Source organism: Carcharodon carcharias, chromosome 5 (assembly GCF_017639515.1).
Source record: "Carcharodon carcharias isolate sCarCar2 chromosome 5, sCarCar2.pri, whole genome shotgun sequence".
Lineage (NCBI taxonomy): Eukaryota > Metazoa > Chordata > Chondrichthyes > Lamniformes > Lamnidae > Carcharodon > Carcharodon carcharias.
Genome location: NC_054471.1, coordinates 111,870,900 through 111,889,826, shown reverse-complemented (window position 1 = coordinate 111,889,826; position 18,927 = coordinate 111,870,900). Strand labels below are relative to the sequence as shown.

The following is an 18,927-nucleotide window of genomic DNA, read 5'->3' as shown; positions in this document are numbered from 1 at the left end:
AAATCACTTCAGAACTTTGCTCCAATAGCTGTGAAGCTTCCTCCATTTCTATATCCCTGCTCACAACCTATCATCTTCCAATTCTGTTTCCATATTCCCGTCATCGTATCATCAATGGCAAAGCCTTCTATCATCCTGACCCCATTTTCTGGACTCTCCCTAAACCTTGCTGCCCTTCTATATCTCCTCTAACCTTTGAAAGCCTTCTTATAACCTACCCTTTCACAGCACCTTACACCACCTCCTCTAACCCCCTTCCTACTCTTGTCCTGGCCACCAGCTGTGAAATGCTTTGTGCTGTTTTACTAGAATAAAGCTGCTATATAAATGCAAGTTTGGTTTTGGGCCACCACAATTCAGGGATTGGAGGGGTACAGCATAAATTCACCAAAATTATACCCAGGTTTAAAGAGTTAAGTTATGAGGGCAGGTCACTTGGTTTGTATTCCTTTAAGTTCAGCTGACTGAGTAGTGAACTATTTGAGATATTTAAAATGAACAAAACAATCCGTGGAGTAGATATAGAGGAGTTATTTCCTTTGGTGGGAGAACCTAGAACAAGAAGGAACAATCTTAAAATTAAAAGCTAGCCATTCAGGAGTGAAATTGGAAAGTATTTCTTCCTCAAAAAGTATGGCAGAAATCTAGAATTCTTTCTCTCAAAATGTTGTGGATTTTCAGTCAACTGAAATTTTAAGGACTGAAGAGTCCAGGAGATTGAGACATTTTTAAAATTAGGTAATGATATCAATAGGTATCAAAGATGGCCAATGGAATTGAGGTACAGATCAGCCATGATCTGGTGAAATGGCAAAATAGGCTCGAGAGGCTGAATGACCTGCTCCTGGTCCGATGTTCCTACTTTGTAGTCAGGTCATGTAAACAAAATAATCGGTTAAAATTCTTGGCAATTATTTCCAAAAGTAAAAGTTTAAAGTTCTAGGAATAAACTGCCAAGCAACATACCAGAGGTAAAAACAGACAAAATATAATTAGATGCCATGCTGAGAGACTCTGATGGGAGGAGTATCAGTGGGATGAATGCCCTTTTCTTATCTATATAAAAAAATATACTTTTATATTTTAAAAAGTATTCCAAATACTACAGCACCAATGATACTAGGTTACAGGCTTGATTTACATTTTTAGCTGTCATTCATATATATTTGGATTATTGACATATAGTACTTGAACAACTTTAAAAAGAATCTATACTATCTGCTTCATTTCTCATTCACTGCCTTTACTTGACCTGATTAGAGAAAGGAAATGTTCATCTTCGTGAGCATCATTAATTGGTAAAGTCACAGTGCCAAAATTAATTTGTATTTAAATTTTTCACATCCAAATTTAACCGAACGCTGTGACAAGAAAGCAAACGTTGGCAAACATCCCATTGTTGCTTACAGTTTTCCCCACCTTTAACCCAAAACTTGTAACTCCAAGGCAAGAGTCCTATCAACAAAGGAGAGCTGACACTTTAAATAAAAGACTGCTTTAAGGATCCCACACAAAGGGGCTTGAAATCTGCTCTTGTCCTTTAGGACAGGGTTATCCAAACAATGGTTTATTGGCCAGCTCCAACCCTTGAGCCCTGGCAACCTTGTCACAAAGATCAGGTGATAGATATATTAAATGCTTTGTTGGTTTAATAATCTCTATTAAAACATCTGATACAAATGCTGATGCCAACTAGTTACATTGTTAGCTGTAAGCTAAATTTCTAATTCAAAACTTGCTGCGAACTAAATAGTCAATGAAAGTCTTGAATGCCCATGGTATCAATTCTTTATCATATGCAAAATGAGTATGTTAACATAGATATATACTTCAAAAGCAATATTACATCTGTGTCTGTGTTTTTGATGACTTTGCTAGGAAATAATTAATTTGTTTTCATGCACTTTGTATTATATTTCAACAGTAACTGACTTGAGAATTACTATTGTTATTTTGGACTTTATTGTATGGCAATTCAGGACATGTTTAAGTGGAATCTTGGAATCTTATAAATCTTGATATCTATGGTAGAAATCCAATTTAGGCTGCATATATGGGGGGGGGGGGGGGGGGGAGAGAAAGAAGAAAAACAGTGGTCTAATGCCTTTGAAGTTCCAACAGATATTCTGTAATTTATGTTATATTACTGTCTTACGAAGTGTATTGAATATACTGTTCCTCTGTAATAGTGACATAAAACTTAATCTGACTTTACAAATTACATAGTAGAGCAACACTTCCTGTTCATCACAAAACCATTTGATTGCACATAAAACAAAGCCGAAAAAATGGATTAAATTGCCTCCACAATCCAAACTGCAACTGTATACATATGTCACACACAATTCAGGCTGCACAAAGACTTGATGAGAGCAATATTCACATTCACCACTTGGACTCATTCATTCTCTTTTATTGCCACTAGGCTTGACTATTCCAATACTCTCCTGACAAGCCTCCAATCATCCATCCTCCATAACTGGAGCTCATCTGAAATGCTACCATCTGTACTACCAAGTGCACCAAGTTCCTGTGCACCAAATTCCATTGGCCCATGTATTCACTGATTAAATTGACTTCTGGCCATCCAATGCCTTGATTTTAAAATTCTCATCCTTGTGTTCAACTCCCTGCATGGCCTCACCCCTTCCTATCACAGTCTCCAGTTGCCTTCTGCCTCCAATCCCTCAAGAACTCTGCATTCCTCCAAATGTTGGCCTCTTTTGTATCTCACATTCTTGTGCTCCATCATTTCATCTGTACCTTCAGTCAATTAGGTGTTAGGCTCTAGAATTCCCTCCCTAAATCTCACCTCCTCTGTCCTTTTAAGATACTCTTAAAATTTATCTCTTTGACAAAGTGTTTAGTCACCTATCCCAATATTTTATCCTTTGGCTGTGTTAACCCCCCAGTCCCCCTCCCCTTTTATGCTCCTGTGGGCTTGGGATGTTTTACTACAATAAAGGCGCTACATAAATGCAAGTTGTTATTGTTGGGCAGTAAATTGGTGGAGGGCATAACTGACCTTAATGAACCTGCCTGAATTTCATTTTCATTGACTGGTGGATATGTTTGAATTTTCAGCCTCTGAAATTCTTCAGACTGATAAATGACTCCCGATTATTATTAAATTATGCTATGGATTTATGCTAAGGATTGGCTTGAAAGTGGTCAGACTTCATTCATTGGTATCTAGCAGAAAGAAGAAACGTCAGCCTTGGTGGGTCCAAATACATGACCAAGAAGTTCAATGCCATTATGCCAATGTGTTCCGTGTCCCTAAAAATTCAGCTATTCTGTTATAACAAACTTCTTTAATTCCAGTGAGAACACTGGCAGACCATGAAGCAACGCTGCTTAAAGAGTATAAATGGACACTTTTCAACAGAACATCATGAGCGATTGGATGACCAGCTCAGCGGGCGGATTTAACGGCAATTTCAAGCTGAAGTTGAAGCGTTGTGTGATCCCAAACTGGCAAGGCAGATCACTCCAGGAGGCATGAAATGCGCTGACTGCCGCATCTAATTCACCCCAAAGTCCCGCATTGGGTACCTCTCTTCCTCCTCATTGAAAGGCGTTCAACTGGAACTGCTGAACGTCAGCCTGGGAGTTTCCCTTCAGTGTGGCAGCAGACCACTTTCAAACCCAAAGGGAGCCCCCCGGCTCCTGTGGCACTGGCACTGACTGAGCCGAGCCGAGCCGCGCCCCCTCCGGTGCTGACCCCGGCCGCTGCGCCCTGCCCGCTGTCTGTGCTGCGAGTGGCTGCGCTCCCGCCGCGGGTAGGGCGGGCTGCTGCCGCCTCCTGTCCGTCAAAACCATTTCCCTCACTCAGGGACAGCAAACCGAGCCGAGGCGAGCAGCTCCACACCAACTACTTTGCACTCGCCAACTATGGACGCTTTAAAGTCGGCTGGCCGGGCGCTGATTCGGAGCCCCAGTATTAGCAGGCAGAGCTGGGGGATGGCCAGGCACCAGAGTAAGTTTTTGTGTTGGTTAAATTGCCGGCTCGGTACAATGACAGAGTCTCCGGTGGCTGAGGAGGCGGCTGGCGGCGAGCATCTGCTCACACCTATTGGGTGGGGAGGGGGAGAATTCCGAGCTACCCTTTTAAAAAGAAAGCTTCAGCTGGAGACTTGGATGATTTACGCTGTACTGTTTGTTTCTTGTTTATACAATGCAACATTAAAGTCGCTGCTTTGTATTATTCGGGCCTTTCTTTCATACAATTAGAACAGGGCAGTTTTCTCTGGGTCCATGTGCCCGCCTTATTCAGTTTTAGATTTATTTTTACCCTTTGATCGTGTTTGGTGAAAATAATTTCAATAATGATGTGGTCATCTATGTTGTGCCTTAACCTTTTTATAAAAATATCCGTACTTGTACACTCAGCGTGTTTGTTTTAATAAGCAAACGTAAACTGTAACAAGTGCAATCGAATAGGCTAGAGTTCAGCTGCTTGGTATTTAAATTTGTAGTTTGTGATTCTGGATTGAATGGGCTGGAGTTATTTTTCACCGAGTGGCATTTGTAGAAATTTCAGTTTCGCTCAGCTGTTGTTTGATTGTTTGCCTTAGGGCGAATCTAATTATAAACTGAGCACAGTCGAGACAAGATAGACATGAATGGCTTTTCTTACTCTTTTTGCATGGTTTAGCTTTTTCAAGCAACTACCATTTCATATCTAAATACAAATATACAAAAAGGATAGGTTGTGCATGTGATCAGAAAAAGCAACTACTTTGTCCTTCAAGGTGAAGATGTTCATCATCTGGGGTGTCTGGTCTGGTTCTGGTGGCTACATAGGTGACCGCTAAGGCTGATCTGTGCCCTGAAAGTTCTGCTACAATTAAGACAGGATACCACAGACGATTGAGTTTTGGATGAGTTGCTGGATTGGGATTTCCTCTCTTCCTTGCATTTTCTCTCTGCCCCTCACACGTGCATGGTTTTGAAGGAGGCCCCACTTCCTTTAATTACAGCAGGTGCAGCGATCCTGGGCAAACTTCTCCCAGGACTCAAAGTCAAAATCAAAACTCCTAAGCAAAGCCTTCAGAGTTTCCTTATAATGCTTCCTTTGACTGCTATGAGAGCATATACCAGACTCGAGCACTCTGTAGAAGATTCACTTTGGTAAGCGAGTGTCAGACATTCTGGCTACGTGATCAGTCCAATTCAGTTGTGACTGTCTCAATATGGTGTGGATGCTTAGCCAGTTCAGGTGAGCACCTCAGTGCCTGGTATTTTATCCTGCCGTCTGATCTTCAGAAGCTTCTGAAGGCCATTCCAGTGAAAGTATTTGAGCCTCTTGGCATGATGCTAGCACACAGTCCGAGTCTCGTATGCATAGAGCAGAGTGGGCATGACTATTGCGCTATAGATTTTTAGTTCAGTATGCAAACTTAATTCTCTTCATTCCCACACTGATAGTTGAAGTCTGCTGAAGGCTACACTTGCTTCAATAATTCTTACATATGTTTCGTTGTCAAATTAGACAGCTCGAGAGAGTGTGCTGCCAAGGTAAGTGAACTATCCTCTGCTGGCAGTGGTCATGGACTGAAATCTTGGGTTTGAGATGGGGCTTTCCTGGAGCAGGCTTGTATATTACTTCAATTTTCGTCATGCTGATTGTAAGGCCAAAGTTGTCCCATGTATTGGAGAACAAGTCCATGCTATATTGCATGTCCAGCTCTGAATCGGCAGCTAGTGGACAGTCATCAGCAAACAGGAAATTACATAGTATGTCCTGAAGTTGTCTCAGATGGAGCAACTTCTCATCCATGCAATATCTGATTTTCAATGCCAGGAAGTCATGGAAGTCATACTATGAAAACAAGTTGAAGAGAATTGGCAAACACGCAGCCCTATTTAATTTCATTAGTGACAGGGAATGGTTCAGAAAACTCACCATCATCCAAGACACGCTTGTGCATACCGCCGTGGAATTGTTGAATGCTTGTGATGAATTTGCATGGGCAGTTGAATTTCTCCTTTACCTTCCAAAGGCCCTTACAGCTGACTATATCAAAGGCCTTGATCAGGTCAACAAACGTGGTGCAGAGGTCTGTGTTCTGTTCTTGGCATTTCACCTGGAGCTGGCTAGCTACAAACATTATATTGGTGGTTCTCCGACCTTCTCTGAAACTGCGCTGACTCTCTGGCAGCAGATCCTGGTTGAGATATTGCACTAAGCAGTTCAAAAGGATTCTGGTGAAGATTATGCTGGCTATGGAGAGGAATGAGATTCATCTGCTGCAAGATTGGTGAGTTTCTTTCTGCTTATACAGTGGAGGCATCTTTGTGTTCCTTGTTCCCGCATAAACTGAAAGAGTACAGTGTGCTTGTTGATCAGGCATTTGAGCACTTCTGTACTAAAAAGGTTAATTGACCTAGACTCATGTTGATGCTTGGAGATGACTTGAAATAAATAACCAAGATAATTTTAAATAAAGCACTATTGGCTTCAAAGCCACTATTAGTCAAGTTAATCTCAATGGAGTTAGATTGACAGTTTGAATGTACTGAAGATGTGTTAATGCTTATCTATGGGTTAAAATACTTTGTGATTATATTTGTCTCTTAATTTGGGAATGGCAAATATCACATACCATTACATATTTATGATATGTAGGAGTGTTAGATCTCAATAAAGTTGTCTTTGGGCTGCATCAACACGGGCAGGCGTCCCAGCATCACCCTACATCATTTAAATTTTCAGTTCAGTGGGCATGCAGCCAGCTCGGCTGCACACATGCCGAACTGTCAACGGCTACTTAAGGCGTTTGAAAAATTAATTAAGCCAATTAATGGACCTGTTTCTGAAAAATCATGAAACCTCATCCACGGGCAGGATGAGGTTTCATGAGGGACTTAAAAATTTCAGAATATTTAAAAAAAAAAATTTTGGACATGTGACAGGGGACATGTCAGTAAAATTTTTTGTATTCTTTAAACTGCTTTTCACATTTGAGCCGATCTTCCTGAGGCAGCACTTTGCCTCAGGGAGATCTGTGCGCTCTTTCATGCGCATGAGCAAAAGAGTGCACACCTGGCTCAGGAAATTGTACCCCCCACACCCCGCCCCCCCCCACCGCCTGCACAGGGAGTGCACAGCACTCCCGAGCGGATGTCACGCTGGGCGGGCCTTAAATGGCCCACCCACATAAAATGGCGGCGTACCTCCAACCAGGGGCGTTGATCGGGAGCCCGCCCGCTCCTGCACACCCCTCCGATAGGGGGAAAATGTTGCCCTTTAAATTGATACCATAGTCCAAAACTTAAAAATGTATTCTTTAGATTTGTGGATGTATTGTTTTAAGTTTCTGATAAAGGATCCCACCCACAATATTAATCCTAATCACTATAGATCTTGACTAGGTTCCCTTCCCTGCTATTTTAGGAGAAGTTATATTTACAGCATAAGAAATATTACCAATGCTTTCTTTCAATATAACTGGTTTTGGCCAGGAAATTATTGGATGTACATTAGTTGAGGTGGTCTGTAATACGAATTCAAAAAAGTGTACATGCCGCTTCCAAAAAAGAATATTTGTGATAACGCTACCAATCTTGTTGAAGACCCACATCCAAAAGTCCTAGTTTTAGTTTGGTTGTAAAATTGTATGAAGGTACAAAGATTGTTTTATTATTAGAATGACTCTACAGAAGATGCACATGTAAAGTCCATGGTTTAGGTATTACAGAAGTTTTGTCTTTAGATTTAATTGAAGGGTCTCTGCCATTGAGTTTTGTCATGACTTTTATGTTTCTCTAGAATTGGACTGCTGATTAACAAGATGGATCAAGGTTCATGATTTTAAGCTACAGAAATCTTCGAGATAAATGTTACTTGAATAATTAGCTTATAGATTAGAGTACAACAAAAATTGCAGAATTCAAAATGAGTACAATACTTGGGCAACCCTATCTCTCTCTCTCTCTCTCGCACACGCTCTCTCTCTCTCTCGCACTCATGCTCGCTCTCGCTCTCGCTCTCTCTCCAGGCACTATGCCCTTAGGTGTTGGCTACCATGGGCTTCCATGTGTTGGTCCATGGTTATGCTTGGCAAGGTACTACAGTGGTTTGCCAGTGCAACCCTATAAGTGGACATAATTATATAGTGAAATAAATTAGTTGAACATGGTCCTTATGCCAAGATAAAAGATGATTGGTTGTCAAGTGGTGTCTAGTCTATAATTGAGCTTTTCTATCCAAATATAAAACGTAAAATAGAAATTGAATTGCAGGAAATGCGACTATCCGTTCGCTACACTTAGTAATTTTTTGGGAGGCGTTGAAGAGAAGAGTTGGTATTGGAAGATTTAAATGCTTATATTGTGCTCTGTAAATTATTTTACTAGTCTGTCCAATAAACCTTCCTATTTAGTAAAATAACTTTTATTTAACTTAATATCCCTTAATTCTTATAGTAGAATAGTAAAGCGATATCAGTGCTAGCCTTCAACCTATCTGTCATGTTTGCTATTTTTTTTCAACTGGGTACATCTCCAGTACAGTGATTTGGGTACTCCCAGTATAGGTGGTCTGGACATAATGCTATACTGACATGAATGTTATTGCAGCAAGATTTATCAGTATACACAAGAAGAATATGATCATTTGCATTTTTTTCCCACTGTTTTCTCTTGTCACTTTCTGTCACTCCTCTCTGAAGATATTGGCATTTTTGCTCATATATATTGTTTCACAGGTACCAGTGCCTTAAGGTACCTCATGCAAGTCATTACTCATCTGTGGTAATGAGTGTTGACAGACTTTGAATCCTGTGCAGCATCATAGAGTCCATTGCCTATCACCCTATACATTTCCATCATGGGTCACCGGATAGTTCTCAGAAACAGGCGCTTTAACTTTTATTTTGTTTTCGAGGTGTAGGTGATGCTGAGAAGACAGGTTTTATTGCTCATTGCTGGTTACCATGAGAAGGCGGTGGTGCTTCTTCCCCTTGATGTTCTCCTAATGCTGATGCTGGGGATTTGGGGGACATTGATCCAATTTGAAATTCATGGATTGATGCTTTGTTCAAGATGGCCTTTATGTGGCATGAATGTCCATGGCATTCCATAATTTGCCATTTGTCAGTCAAGTTTGGATGTTTTTCAGCTCCTGCTTTGGCTGGCTGTTGTCAGCTCCTTGCACTATCATAGAACAATCCTACTTCTGAAGAAATAATGGAGGGAAAGTCATTGATCAGGAACCTGAAAATGATTGAACCAAGCACTTGAGCTATTTGGGTTTTTTTATGTCCAGCTTGGGGATGTTCACTGTAGTTCAAGTACTGCTGTCACTGCCCTATTTTGAACAGTTAACTTGCCAGAAACTGGTGATCAAGTCTTGGGGTTGGATTTTGGCAGAGTTGGGAAAACTTCATACTGAGTTCAAGCAAACCCCATTTGGGCTGTTTCAAGGGCCATGGGGGTGTCATGGATTGATGGAGCAGATGTAAATGCCCTTGAAAGGTGGATAACATCTATTTAAATGTCATGATCTGAAATCCAATGCTCTTTAAGCTTGGGGGCTAGTAGGTAGTTTTAAAAAAAAGTTTAACTGTCAGTGAGTTTTTATTGACAGGCCATCTGGTGTAAGTTGGAAAAAACTATATATTATTTGTTTCAGTTGAGTTCTTTGACATTTCTTGAGTTGTTACATAATGAATGCTTGGCTGAATTTCAGAAGCTACGGTTATCTCAATTGGGTGTTCTGAGTTCACGGTTTGACAGTTTTTAAAGAAGCTATTAAAGGACTTGCTGCCTTTGTGACTACTGAATAGTCATTTTGTTATTTTATAAGAAATTGAACATTCAGATCTAAAAGCTTTTGTAGATTTAGAAATTTAATTTTTCTTCATCTCCACATGACTCCTGAGGTCTGCCCATGGTGTGGTACTAAGTGAATGGGTATGGAGGTGCCATGGGGATTATGAGAGGACAGGGGGAAGCATAAGTTGGCTTAGAGCAGCCATTTGAGTGGCCATGAGGATGACATGGATGGGGATTGGGGGTGGGTGGTGAAGGCTAGAAGACCTAGCAGCTTCTAAAACAACTGAGACAAAGCCCCAGAGAACCATGTGGGTCTTCTAACTAACCCGCCTTAGCACTCACCTGTTCCCATGGCCACCTATAATCCACTTCCAAGGTCAGTGGGCCTGACTCTATTCCCTGCCTGTGTTCCCTGAGCGAAAAGTAGTTCTAACTGGGCTCTTTAAGCCAAGTCAGAAAATTTCCTGACTCAAGCTACCAGCTTTGGCATCTAAAATCCCACTCCTGATACCTCTTAGTCTGTGCTGAGCTACTTATTGGATAAACTCAGAGAGCTGTTGGCAGAGTCGCAGGTTACTTTAAAAATGTCTGTGGCTGTGACAACTGAATGGCTACTAGCAGTGGTTATTTTCTCCAAGAAAAAAGCTCCAAATGTTATTTGAATGGTTGCAGGACTGTATTGTTTTATATACTTGAGTGGCCTTATCATCAAGGAGTCTATTTTATGGGTTTCTTAGCAACGGCAATCAATGAACTAACCATTCAGGAGAACAGGGAAACTGCTTTTGGACTAGAAATGAAGAAATGTTTATATCTAAGCCATAAAATCTGGTCCATATATTGCAACTTTATGCATACAGTTTCCTTTATAGATATAGGGGAGTAGAATGTATTGTAACATAGGGAATTTTCTAAAATAGGAGAGTGAACTTTTGTTTTTGATTTTCTAGTTAGCGAGCTTTATTGTTTTGTAAAGATATTAAATGCAAGTTTTATGATTTAAAATGTGTGATTGCAGGCATTCTAAAAATATTTCCAGTAAATGATGAACAGGAACACTTGGTAAAAGCCCCCTGGCATTATTTCAAATTCTTACAGGTGAATGTAACATGACTTGCAAGGAATGTACATTTTTGCAAGAGATCATGATGTGTTTTCATTGATCCACTTGATTTCGAAAACTAATTCCAGATTTTTTTTGTAGTTCCCTGATAACTCAGCATATTTTTGCAGTAAGAAATTGAATCAATACGAATAATAACAGTAATGAATATAGTGCCTTTAACATAATGAAATGTCCCAAGGCACTTCACAGGAGCATTATAAAACAAAGTATGGCATTGAGCCATATAAGGAGAAATTAGGACAGAAGGTCAAAGGCTTGGTTAAAGAGTTGGTTTAGAGAAATGCATTTAGAAGAGGAAAAGTGAGGTAGAGAGATGAAGAGGTGTAGGGAGGGTATTCCAGAGCTTGGGGCTTAGGCATGGCCACCAATGGTGGAGCAATTATATTCTTGAGTGTACAAAAGGCCAGATTAGAGGAGTGCTGTTATCACAGATGGTTTTGCGGTTGGAGAAGATTAGAGAGATGCACGGCCATGGAGGGTTTTGAAAACAAGGATGAGAATTTTAAAATCAAGACTTTGCATAATAAGGAGCACAGGGGTGATAGGGGAATGGGACTTGGTGAGAGTTATGAGGTAGGCAGTGGAGTTTTGGATGACCTCAAGTTCATGGAGGGTTAAACGTGGGAGAACAGCCAGGGGTGTGTTGGAATAAATGAATCTTAGAGGTAACAAAGGTGTGGTTGAAGATTTAATTAGCAGATGAGCTGAGCTGAGACAGGGACAAAGTCAGGCGGTGTTATGAAGGTATAAATAGTGATGGTGCGAATATGAGGTCAGAGCTAATCTCGGGATGAAATACACTACCAAGGTTGCAAACAGACTGACTTAAACCTCAGACTGTTGCCAGGGAGAGGGATGGAGTTGGTACCTGTGAAACAGTGTTTGAAGCAGGGACTGAAAACGATGGCTCCAGTCTTCCCAATATATAATTAGAGGAAATTTCTGCTCATTCAGAAATCTTCCAATTTCTAGTCTGTGCTGTTAAGCTATCTTCACCCAAAGTAGTAGCAAAAATGCTGCCATGGGCTCAGTACCCTGGATTGGAAAATGGGTAAATTGGTAGGGTTTCTGTTCCTGATTGCCAACTGACATCTTTGGAAATGGATGCTAAATGAGCTCAGGACAGTGTCAGTTGTAATGCCCTAATGAATATCCTTGTAAACCCATGCTGTAAATATGCACCAGCTGTGACAGAGGTGGAGCCTGCTGAAGAGAATGATGACTTAGGGATACTCATTTCCATTTCAAAGAACATTTACACAACAGTGAAGATAAAAAAATCACGTTTGCTAATTTTGATACGTAAAATTATTTTCTTAGGTAAAGAAGGCAAAATAAAATCATTCAAGAAAAACTTTAAGAAAAAAAAAACAGTTGAGAGGCTAGATCTGTTTCTATGGCATTAAAGACCTTTCATTTACACGTCATTGTCTGAAACTAACTTGCTTGGGTCAGAGTTGTACTCAGTAACGTTGTCAGCTTTGGCTCGGTGGTAACCCTCTATGCCTCAGTCAGAAGATGTGAGTTCAAGTCGCACAACAGGACCTAACCAAAATACAACAACTTGAATTCAGCTTTTTGGCCACATTTAAGTGTTTTAAAGTAATATAAGGTGTTAACATAAAGTAATTATTACTGAAATTCGTCATTTAATCTGAAGGAACACTAATTAATAATTGGTTTAAATCTAAGACAACAAGAACGACTTGTATTTACATAATGGCTTTAAGGTAATCAAATTTTCCAAGGCACTTCACAGGAGCATTAGAAAGCAAATTTGACCCCGAGCTTCACAAGGAGATACTAGGACAAATGACCAAAAGTGGTAACATTTTAGGTGTGTATCAAAGGAGGAAAGAGAGATAGGGAAGTAATTCCAGAGCTTAGGGTCTTAGGCAGCTGGAGACATGGCCATAATGGTGGAGCAAATAAAATTGGGGGTTCTCAAGATGCTAGAATTAGAGGAGTGCAGATATCTTGAAGGGAGGTGATTACAGAGATAGGGAAAGGGGAGGTCATGGAGAAATTTGAAAACAAAGATGAAAATTTAAAAATTGAGGCATTACTTAACTGGGAACCAATAGAAATGGAAACCATTGTCATGAAATTAGGACTGGTGTGGATCTCTTAACCTTCCCTAAGTTAGGCTTCAAAGGAATTAATGTAACTTGTCATCGGTCTTTGTATTTTTAAAAATAGTATAATATTTAATTTGTGGTTAATGTAACATGATATTTGATTTCTGCTCATCAAATTCTGGATAATTTATGATACTGGGCCTGTTGTATATGGATAAATGTGCAGCTCTTTCTGAATGCGAATAACATTTAAAAGCACACATGAGTTTTTGGAGGCAAAAATAGAATCTGAGACACCATCAAATGTTGTTTTAAAAATATTACTTCAATTTTATTCAGCAGTAGTCTGAAAACTGAGAGCATTTTTAATAATTCTCCTGAAGTGGTGGCTTTCACCTCTGTTTTGCTTCTATATTCAGGATCTAGGCTAAAATAAATTAGGTTGCTATGCCCTCAAGAAGGACAATTTTGACAGATGTTCACCAGATCTGTTTAAAAGGTTTAGTTCTGAAATTCAGTTGTTTTTTTTTTAGCCTGTATATAGTAAAAGTTTTGGAAAATACTTCCTTCATAACCCCTTAAATACTCCCTTTAGTTAAACTATTTCCATCATGCACACCTGTCTTACATTGCTACCTATCCTTTGGATTGAGCCTTCCACCTCCAGTATGCATATTCAAGGAACTTGGCACAATAATGTGATTTAATTTACTCATTGAATTGTCTTGTTTAATTTTAATGCCTTCATTAAAGTTTTCACTTGAAGCTTTCAGTCCTTCAGCACGTCCCTTCGGCTGTTTGCAACAGGCAAGGTACTGACTGTACCCAACCAGCCAGTGCTTGCAAAACTCAAAACACAGTGTTCAACTATAGATGTGAATCCGCGATTGCACAACATTTACTAAACAACCCTAAGCGTTCTAAAATTTATGTTGACAACCAATTTAAGATTATCAGTCAAACTTGCAGTGTGGCTCACTTACAGGTGCTAGAGGCTACATATATTAATACAGAGACCTGTTCTTTGCAGGCAGACAGAACTTGTACACATGTTACGCCTGTTTCAACTGAACAAAATAGATGGCAGCCATTCCCTGGTTCATTCCTCAGGGCAATACCTTGACCAACCAGAGTGAACCTGCCAGGTTTGAATTTAAACAAAGCTTGGCAGTTAACTGGTGCATTCTCCATGACAATGCTTCTACCACTCAGAGTCCACTTGCCAGCCAATCAGCACTCTCTTCTCTTCTCATTGGGCATAACTTGTTGTTCCCTTTATACTTGGTATTCTTGTGAATGCTCTGAGAGTGTAAAATGAAAAGCTTCACATATCTTTGGGTTTTCTGCGATACCTTCAGTCCTTCTAAAAGCTTAGGCTTTAAGTTGATATTTTTGTCCAGATCTGTGAATGTTTAAACTGAAGTTGGATCATACGGTGTTCTTCACTTCCAGTAGCAACTTGTATTTATGTAGTGCCTTTAACATAATTGAACACCTCGAGGTGCTTCACAGCAACAATTTATAACAAAGAGTGACACTGAACCACATAAGGAGTTATTCAGTCAGATGATCAAAAGCTTAACGAAAGATGTAGGTTTTAAAGAGTGTCTTTAAGGGGGAAAGTGAGGCGGAGAAGCTGATTATTCCAGAGCTTGGCATCTGGGCAAATCAAAGCATGGTCACCAATGATGGAATAATTAAAACTGGGGAAACACAAGAGGCCAGAGTTGGAGGAGTGCAATACTTGGTGGGTTGTGGGGCTGGAGGAGATTGGAGACAGGGAGGGATGAGGCCATGGGTGGATTTGAAAACAAGGATGAGAATTTTAAAATGACGTTGCTTTTGGGAGCCAGTGTAGGTCAGCAGAGACTTGCCATGAGTTAAGATACTGACAGCAGAGTCCTTTGGATGACCTCAGATTTAAGTAGGGTAGAATGTGAGGGGTCAGCCAGGAATGTGTTGGAATAGTCGAGTCTAGAGGTTTTTAAAAATTCATTTACGGGATGTGGGCTTCGCTGGCTAGCCCAGCATTTATTGCCCATCCCTAGTTGCCCTTGAGAAGGTAGTGATGAGCTACTTTCTTGAACCGTTGCAGTCCATGTAATGTAGGTACACCCACAGTGCTGTTAGGGAGGGAGTTCCAGGATTTTGACCCAGCGACTTTGAAGGAACGGCGATATTTTTCCAGGTCAGGATGGTGAGTGACTTGGAGGGGAACTTCCAGGTGGTGGTGTTCCCATCTATCTGCTGCCCTTGTCCTTCTAGATGGTAGTGGTCATGGATTTGGAAGGTGCTGTCGAAGGAGCCTTGGTGAATTCTTGCAGTGCATCTTGTAGATGGTACACACTGCTGCTACTGTGCATCGGTGGTGGAGGGGGTGAATTCTTGTGGATGGGGTGCCAATTAAGTGGGCTGCTTTGTCCTGGATGGTGTTAAGCTTCTTGCCTGAATGAGTGCAGCTCCCATAGCATTCAAGTGGAGAGTGTTCCAAAACACTCCTGAATTTTGCCTTGTAGATGGTGGAAGGCTTTGGGGAGTCAGAAGGTGAGTTACTCTATGCAGGGTTCCTAGCCTCTTACATGCTCTTGTAGCCACAGTATTTATGTGGCTAATCCAGTTCAGTTTCTGCTCAATGGTAGCCCCCAGGATGTTGATAGTGGGGGATTCAATGATCATAATGCCATTAAACATCAAGGGACGATGGTTAGATTCTCTTTGTTGGAGATGGTCATTGCCTGGCATTCGTGTGGTGTGAATGTTACTTGCCACTTGCTGCCCTAGGCTGGATATTGTCCAGGTCTTGCATCTTTTGGACATGGACTGTTTCAGTATCTGAGGAGTTGCAAATGGTGCTGAACATTGTGCAGTTAGCGGACATCCCCACTTCTGGCCTTGTGATGGAAGGAAGGTCATTGATGAAGCAGCTGGAAATGTTTGAGCTGAGGACACTACCCTGAGGAACTCCTGCAGTGATGTCCTGGAGCTGAGATGACTGACCTTCAAGAACCACAGCCATCTTGTTTTGTGCTAGGTATGACTTCAACTAATGGAGAATTTTCTCCCGATTCAGATTGACTGCAGTTTTGCTAGGGCTCTTTGATGCCACACTCAGTCAAATGCTGCCTTGATGTCAAGGACATTCACTCACCTCACCTCGGGAGTTCAGCTCTTTTGTCCATGTTTGAACCATGATAGAAGGACTGTCACTGACCTCATCTCCTCAGGGGATCTTCCTCCCACAGCTTCCAACCTGATAGTCGCCCAACCTCGGACGGCCCGCTTCTATCTCCTACCCAAAATCCACAAACAGTACTGCCCCGGTAGACCGATCGTCTCAGCTTGCTCCTGCCCCACAGAACTAATTTCTCGTTATCTTGACTCCCTTCTCTCTCCCCTTGTCCAGTCCCTTCCCACCTACATCCGTGATTCCTCTGACACCTTACGTCACATCAACAATTTCCAGTTCCCTGGCCCCAACCGCTTCCTCTTCACCATGGACGTCCAATCCCTCTACACCTCCATCCCCCACCAGGATGGTCTGAGGGCCCTTAGCTCCTTCCTCGAACAGAGGCCCAAACAATTCCCATCCACCACTACTCTCCTCCCTCTGGCTGAACTTGTTCTCACGCTGAACAATTTCTCCTTCAACTCCTCTCACTTCCTCCAAATAAAAGGTGTGGCTATGGGTACCCGCATGGGCCCCAGCTATGCCTGTCTCTTTCTGGGGTATGTGGAACATTCCTTGTTCCAGTCCTACTCCGGCCCCCTTCCACAACTCTATCTCCGGTACATCGATGATTACTTCGGTGCCGCTTCATGCTCTCGTCGGGACTTGGAAAAATTTATTAATTTTGCTTCCAATCTCCACCCCTCCATCATTTTCACGTGGTCCATCTCTGACACTTCCCTCCCCTTCCTTGACCTCTCTGTCTCAATCTCTGGTGATAGACTGTCCACCAATATCCATTACAAACCCACCGACTCCCACAGCTACCTTGACTACCGCTCCTCACACCCCGCTTCCTGTAAGGACTCCATCCCATTCTCTCAGTTCCTTCGCCTCCGTCGCATCTGTTCCGATGATGCTACCTTCAAAAACAGTTCCTCTGACATGTCCTCCTTCTTCCTTAGCCGAGGTTTTCCACCCACGGTCGTTGACAAGGCCCTCAACCGTGTCCGGCCCATCTCCCGCGCATCCACCCTCACGCCTTCTCCTCCCTCCCAGAAACACAATAGGGTCCCCCTTGTCCTCACTTATCACCCCACCAGCCTCCGCATTCAAAGGATCATCCTCCGCCATTTCCGCCAACTCCAGCATGATGCCACCACCAAACACATCTTCCCTTCACCCCCCCTATCGGCATTCCGTAGGGATCGCTCCCTCCGGGACACCCTGGTCCACTCCTCCATCACCCCCTACTCCTCAACCCCCACCTATGGCACCACCCCATGCCCACGCAAAAGATGCAACACCTGCCCCTTCACTTCCTCTCTCCTCACCGTCTAAGGGCCCAAACACTCCTTTCAAGTGAAGCAGCATTTCACTTGCATTTCCCCCAACTTAGTCTACTGCATTCGTTGCTCCCAATTTGGTCTCCTCTACATTGGAGAGACCAAACGTAAACTGGGCGACCGCTTTGCAGAACACCTGCGGTCTGTCCGCAAGAATGACCCAAACCTCCCTGTCGCTTGCCATTTTAACACTCCACCCTGCTCTCTTGCCCACATGTCTGTCCTTGGCTTGCTGCATTGTTCCAGTGAAGCCCAACGCAAACTGGAGGAACAACACCTCATCTTCCGACTAGGCACTTTACAGCCTTCCGGACTGAATATTGAATTCAACAACTTTAGGTTGTGAGCTCCCTCCCCCATCCCCACCCCCTTTCTGTTTCCCCCTTCCTTTTTTTTCCAATAAATTATATAGATTTTTCTTTTCCCACCTATTTCCATTATTTTTAAATATTTTAAAATCTTTTATGCTCTCCCTACCCCCACTAGAGCTATACCTTGAGTGCCCTACCATTCATTCTTAATTAGCACATTCGTTTGGATAATATCACCAACTTTAACACCTATGTGTTCTTTTGTTCTATTGTTGTTGACATCTTTTTGATGATCTGCTTCTATCAGTGCTTGTTTGTCCCTACAACCACACCCCCCCCTCCACTTCTCTGTCTCTCTCTCTCTCTCTCCGCCCCCCCCCCCCCCCCCACACACCTTAAACCAGCTTATATTTCAACTCTTTCTTGGACTCGAACTCAAGTTCTGTCGAAGGGTCATGAGGACTCGAAATGTCAACTCTTTTCTTCTTCGCCGATGCTGCCAGACCTGCTGAGTTTTTCCAGGTAATTCTGTTTTTGTTTTGGATTTCCAGCATCCACAGTTTTTTTTGTTTTTAACAATAGAGAGTATCCTCAATGTGAGGATGGGACTTTGTCTCCACAAGGACTATGCGGTGGTCACTCCTATTGAAGGCAGAGGGGCATGTTAGTGGGATGGTGAAAAAGGCATATGGGACGCTTGCCTTTATCAATTGAGGCATAGATTACAAAAGTAGGGAGGTCATGTTGGAGTTGTATAGAACATTGGTGAGGCCACAGCTGGAGTACTGTGTGCAGTTCTGGTTGCCACATTATAGCAAGGATGTGATTGCACAGGAGTTTCACCAGGATGTTGCCTGGGATGAAACATTTAAGTTATGAAGAGAAGTTGGATAGACTTGGGTTGTTTTCATTGGAGCAGAGAAGACTGAGGGGCGACCTGATCCAAGTGTACAAGTTTATGAGGGGCATGGACAGGGTGGATAGGGAGCAGCTGTTCCCCTTAGTTGAAGGGTCAGTCACAAGGGGACATAATTTCAATATGAGGAGCAGGAGGTTTGGGGGGCTGTGAGGAAAAACCTTTTTACCCAGAGGGTGGTGACGGTCTGGAATGCACTGCCTG

General features: G+C 42.2%; 1 protein-coding gene across 1 annotated transcript in view; it reads left to right on the top strand.

The window, feature by feature from the left end:
- Nucleotides 1-3,566: 3,566 nt before the first annotated feature.
- LOC121278189 (low density lipoprotein receptor adapter protein 1-like) overlaps nucleotides 3,567-18,927 on the top strand; it is a 148,386-nt gene continuing 133,025 nt past the window's right edge. Inside the window, exon 1 of the mRNA XM_041188349.1 lies at nucleotides 3,567-3,979. Coding sequence (XP_041044283.1) covers nucleotides 3,895-3,979 — 85 coding nt within the window. The 5' untranslated portion in view covers nucleotides 3,567-3,894. The remainder of the gene's footprint in view (nucleotides 3,980-18,927) is intronic.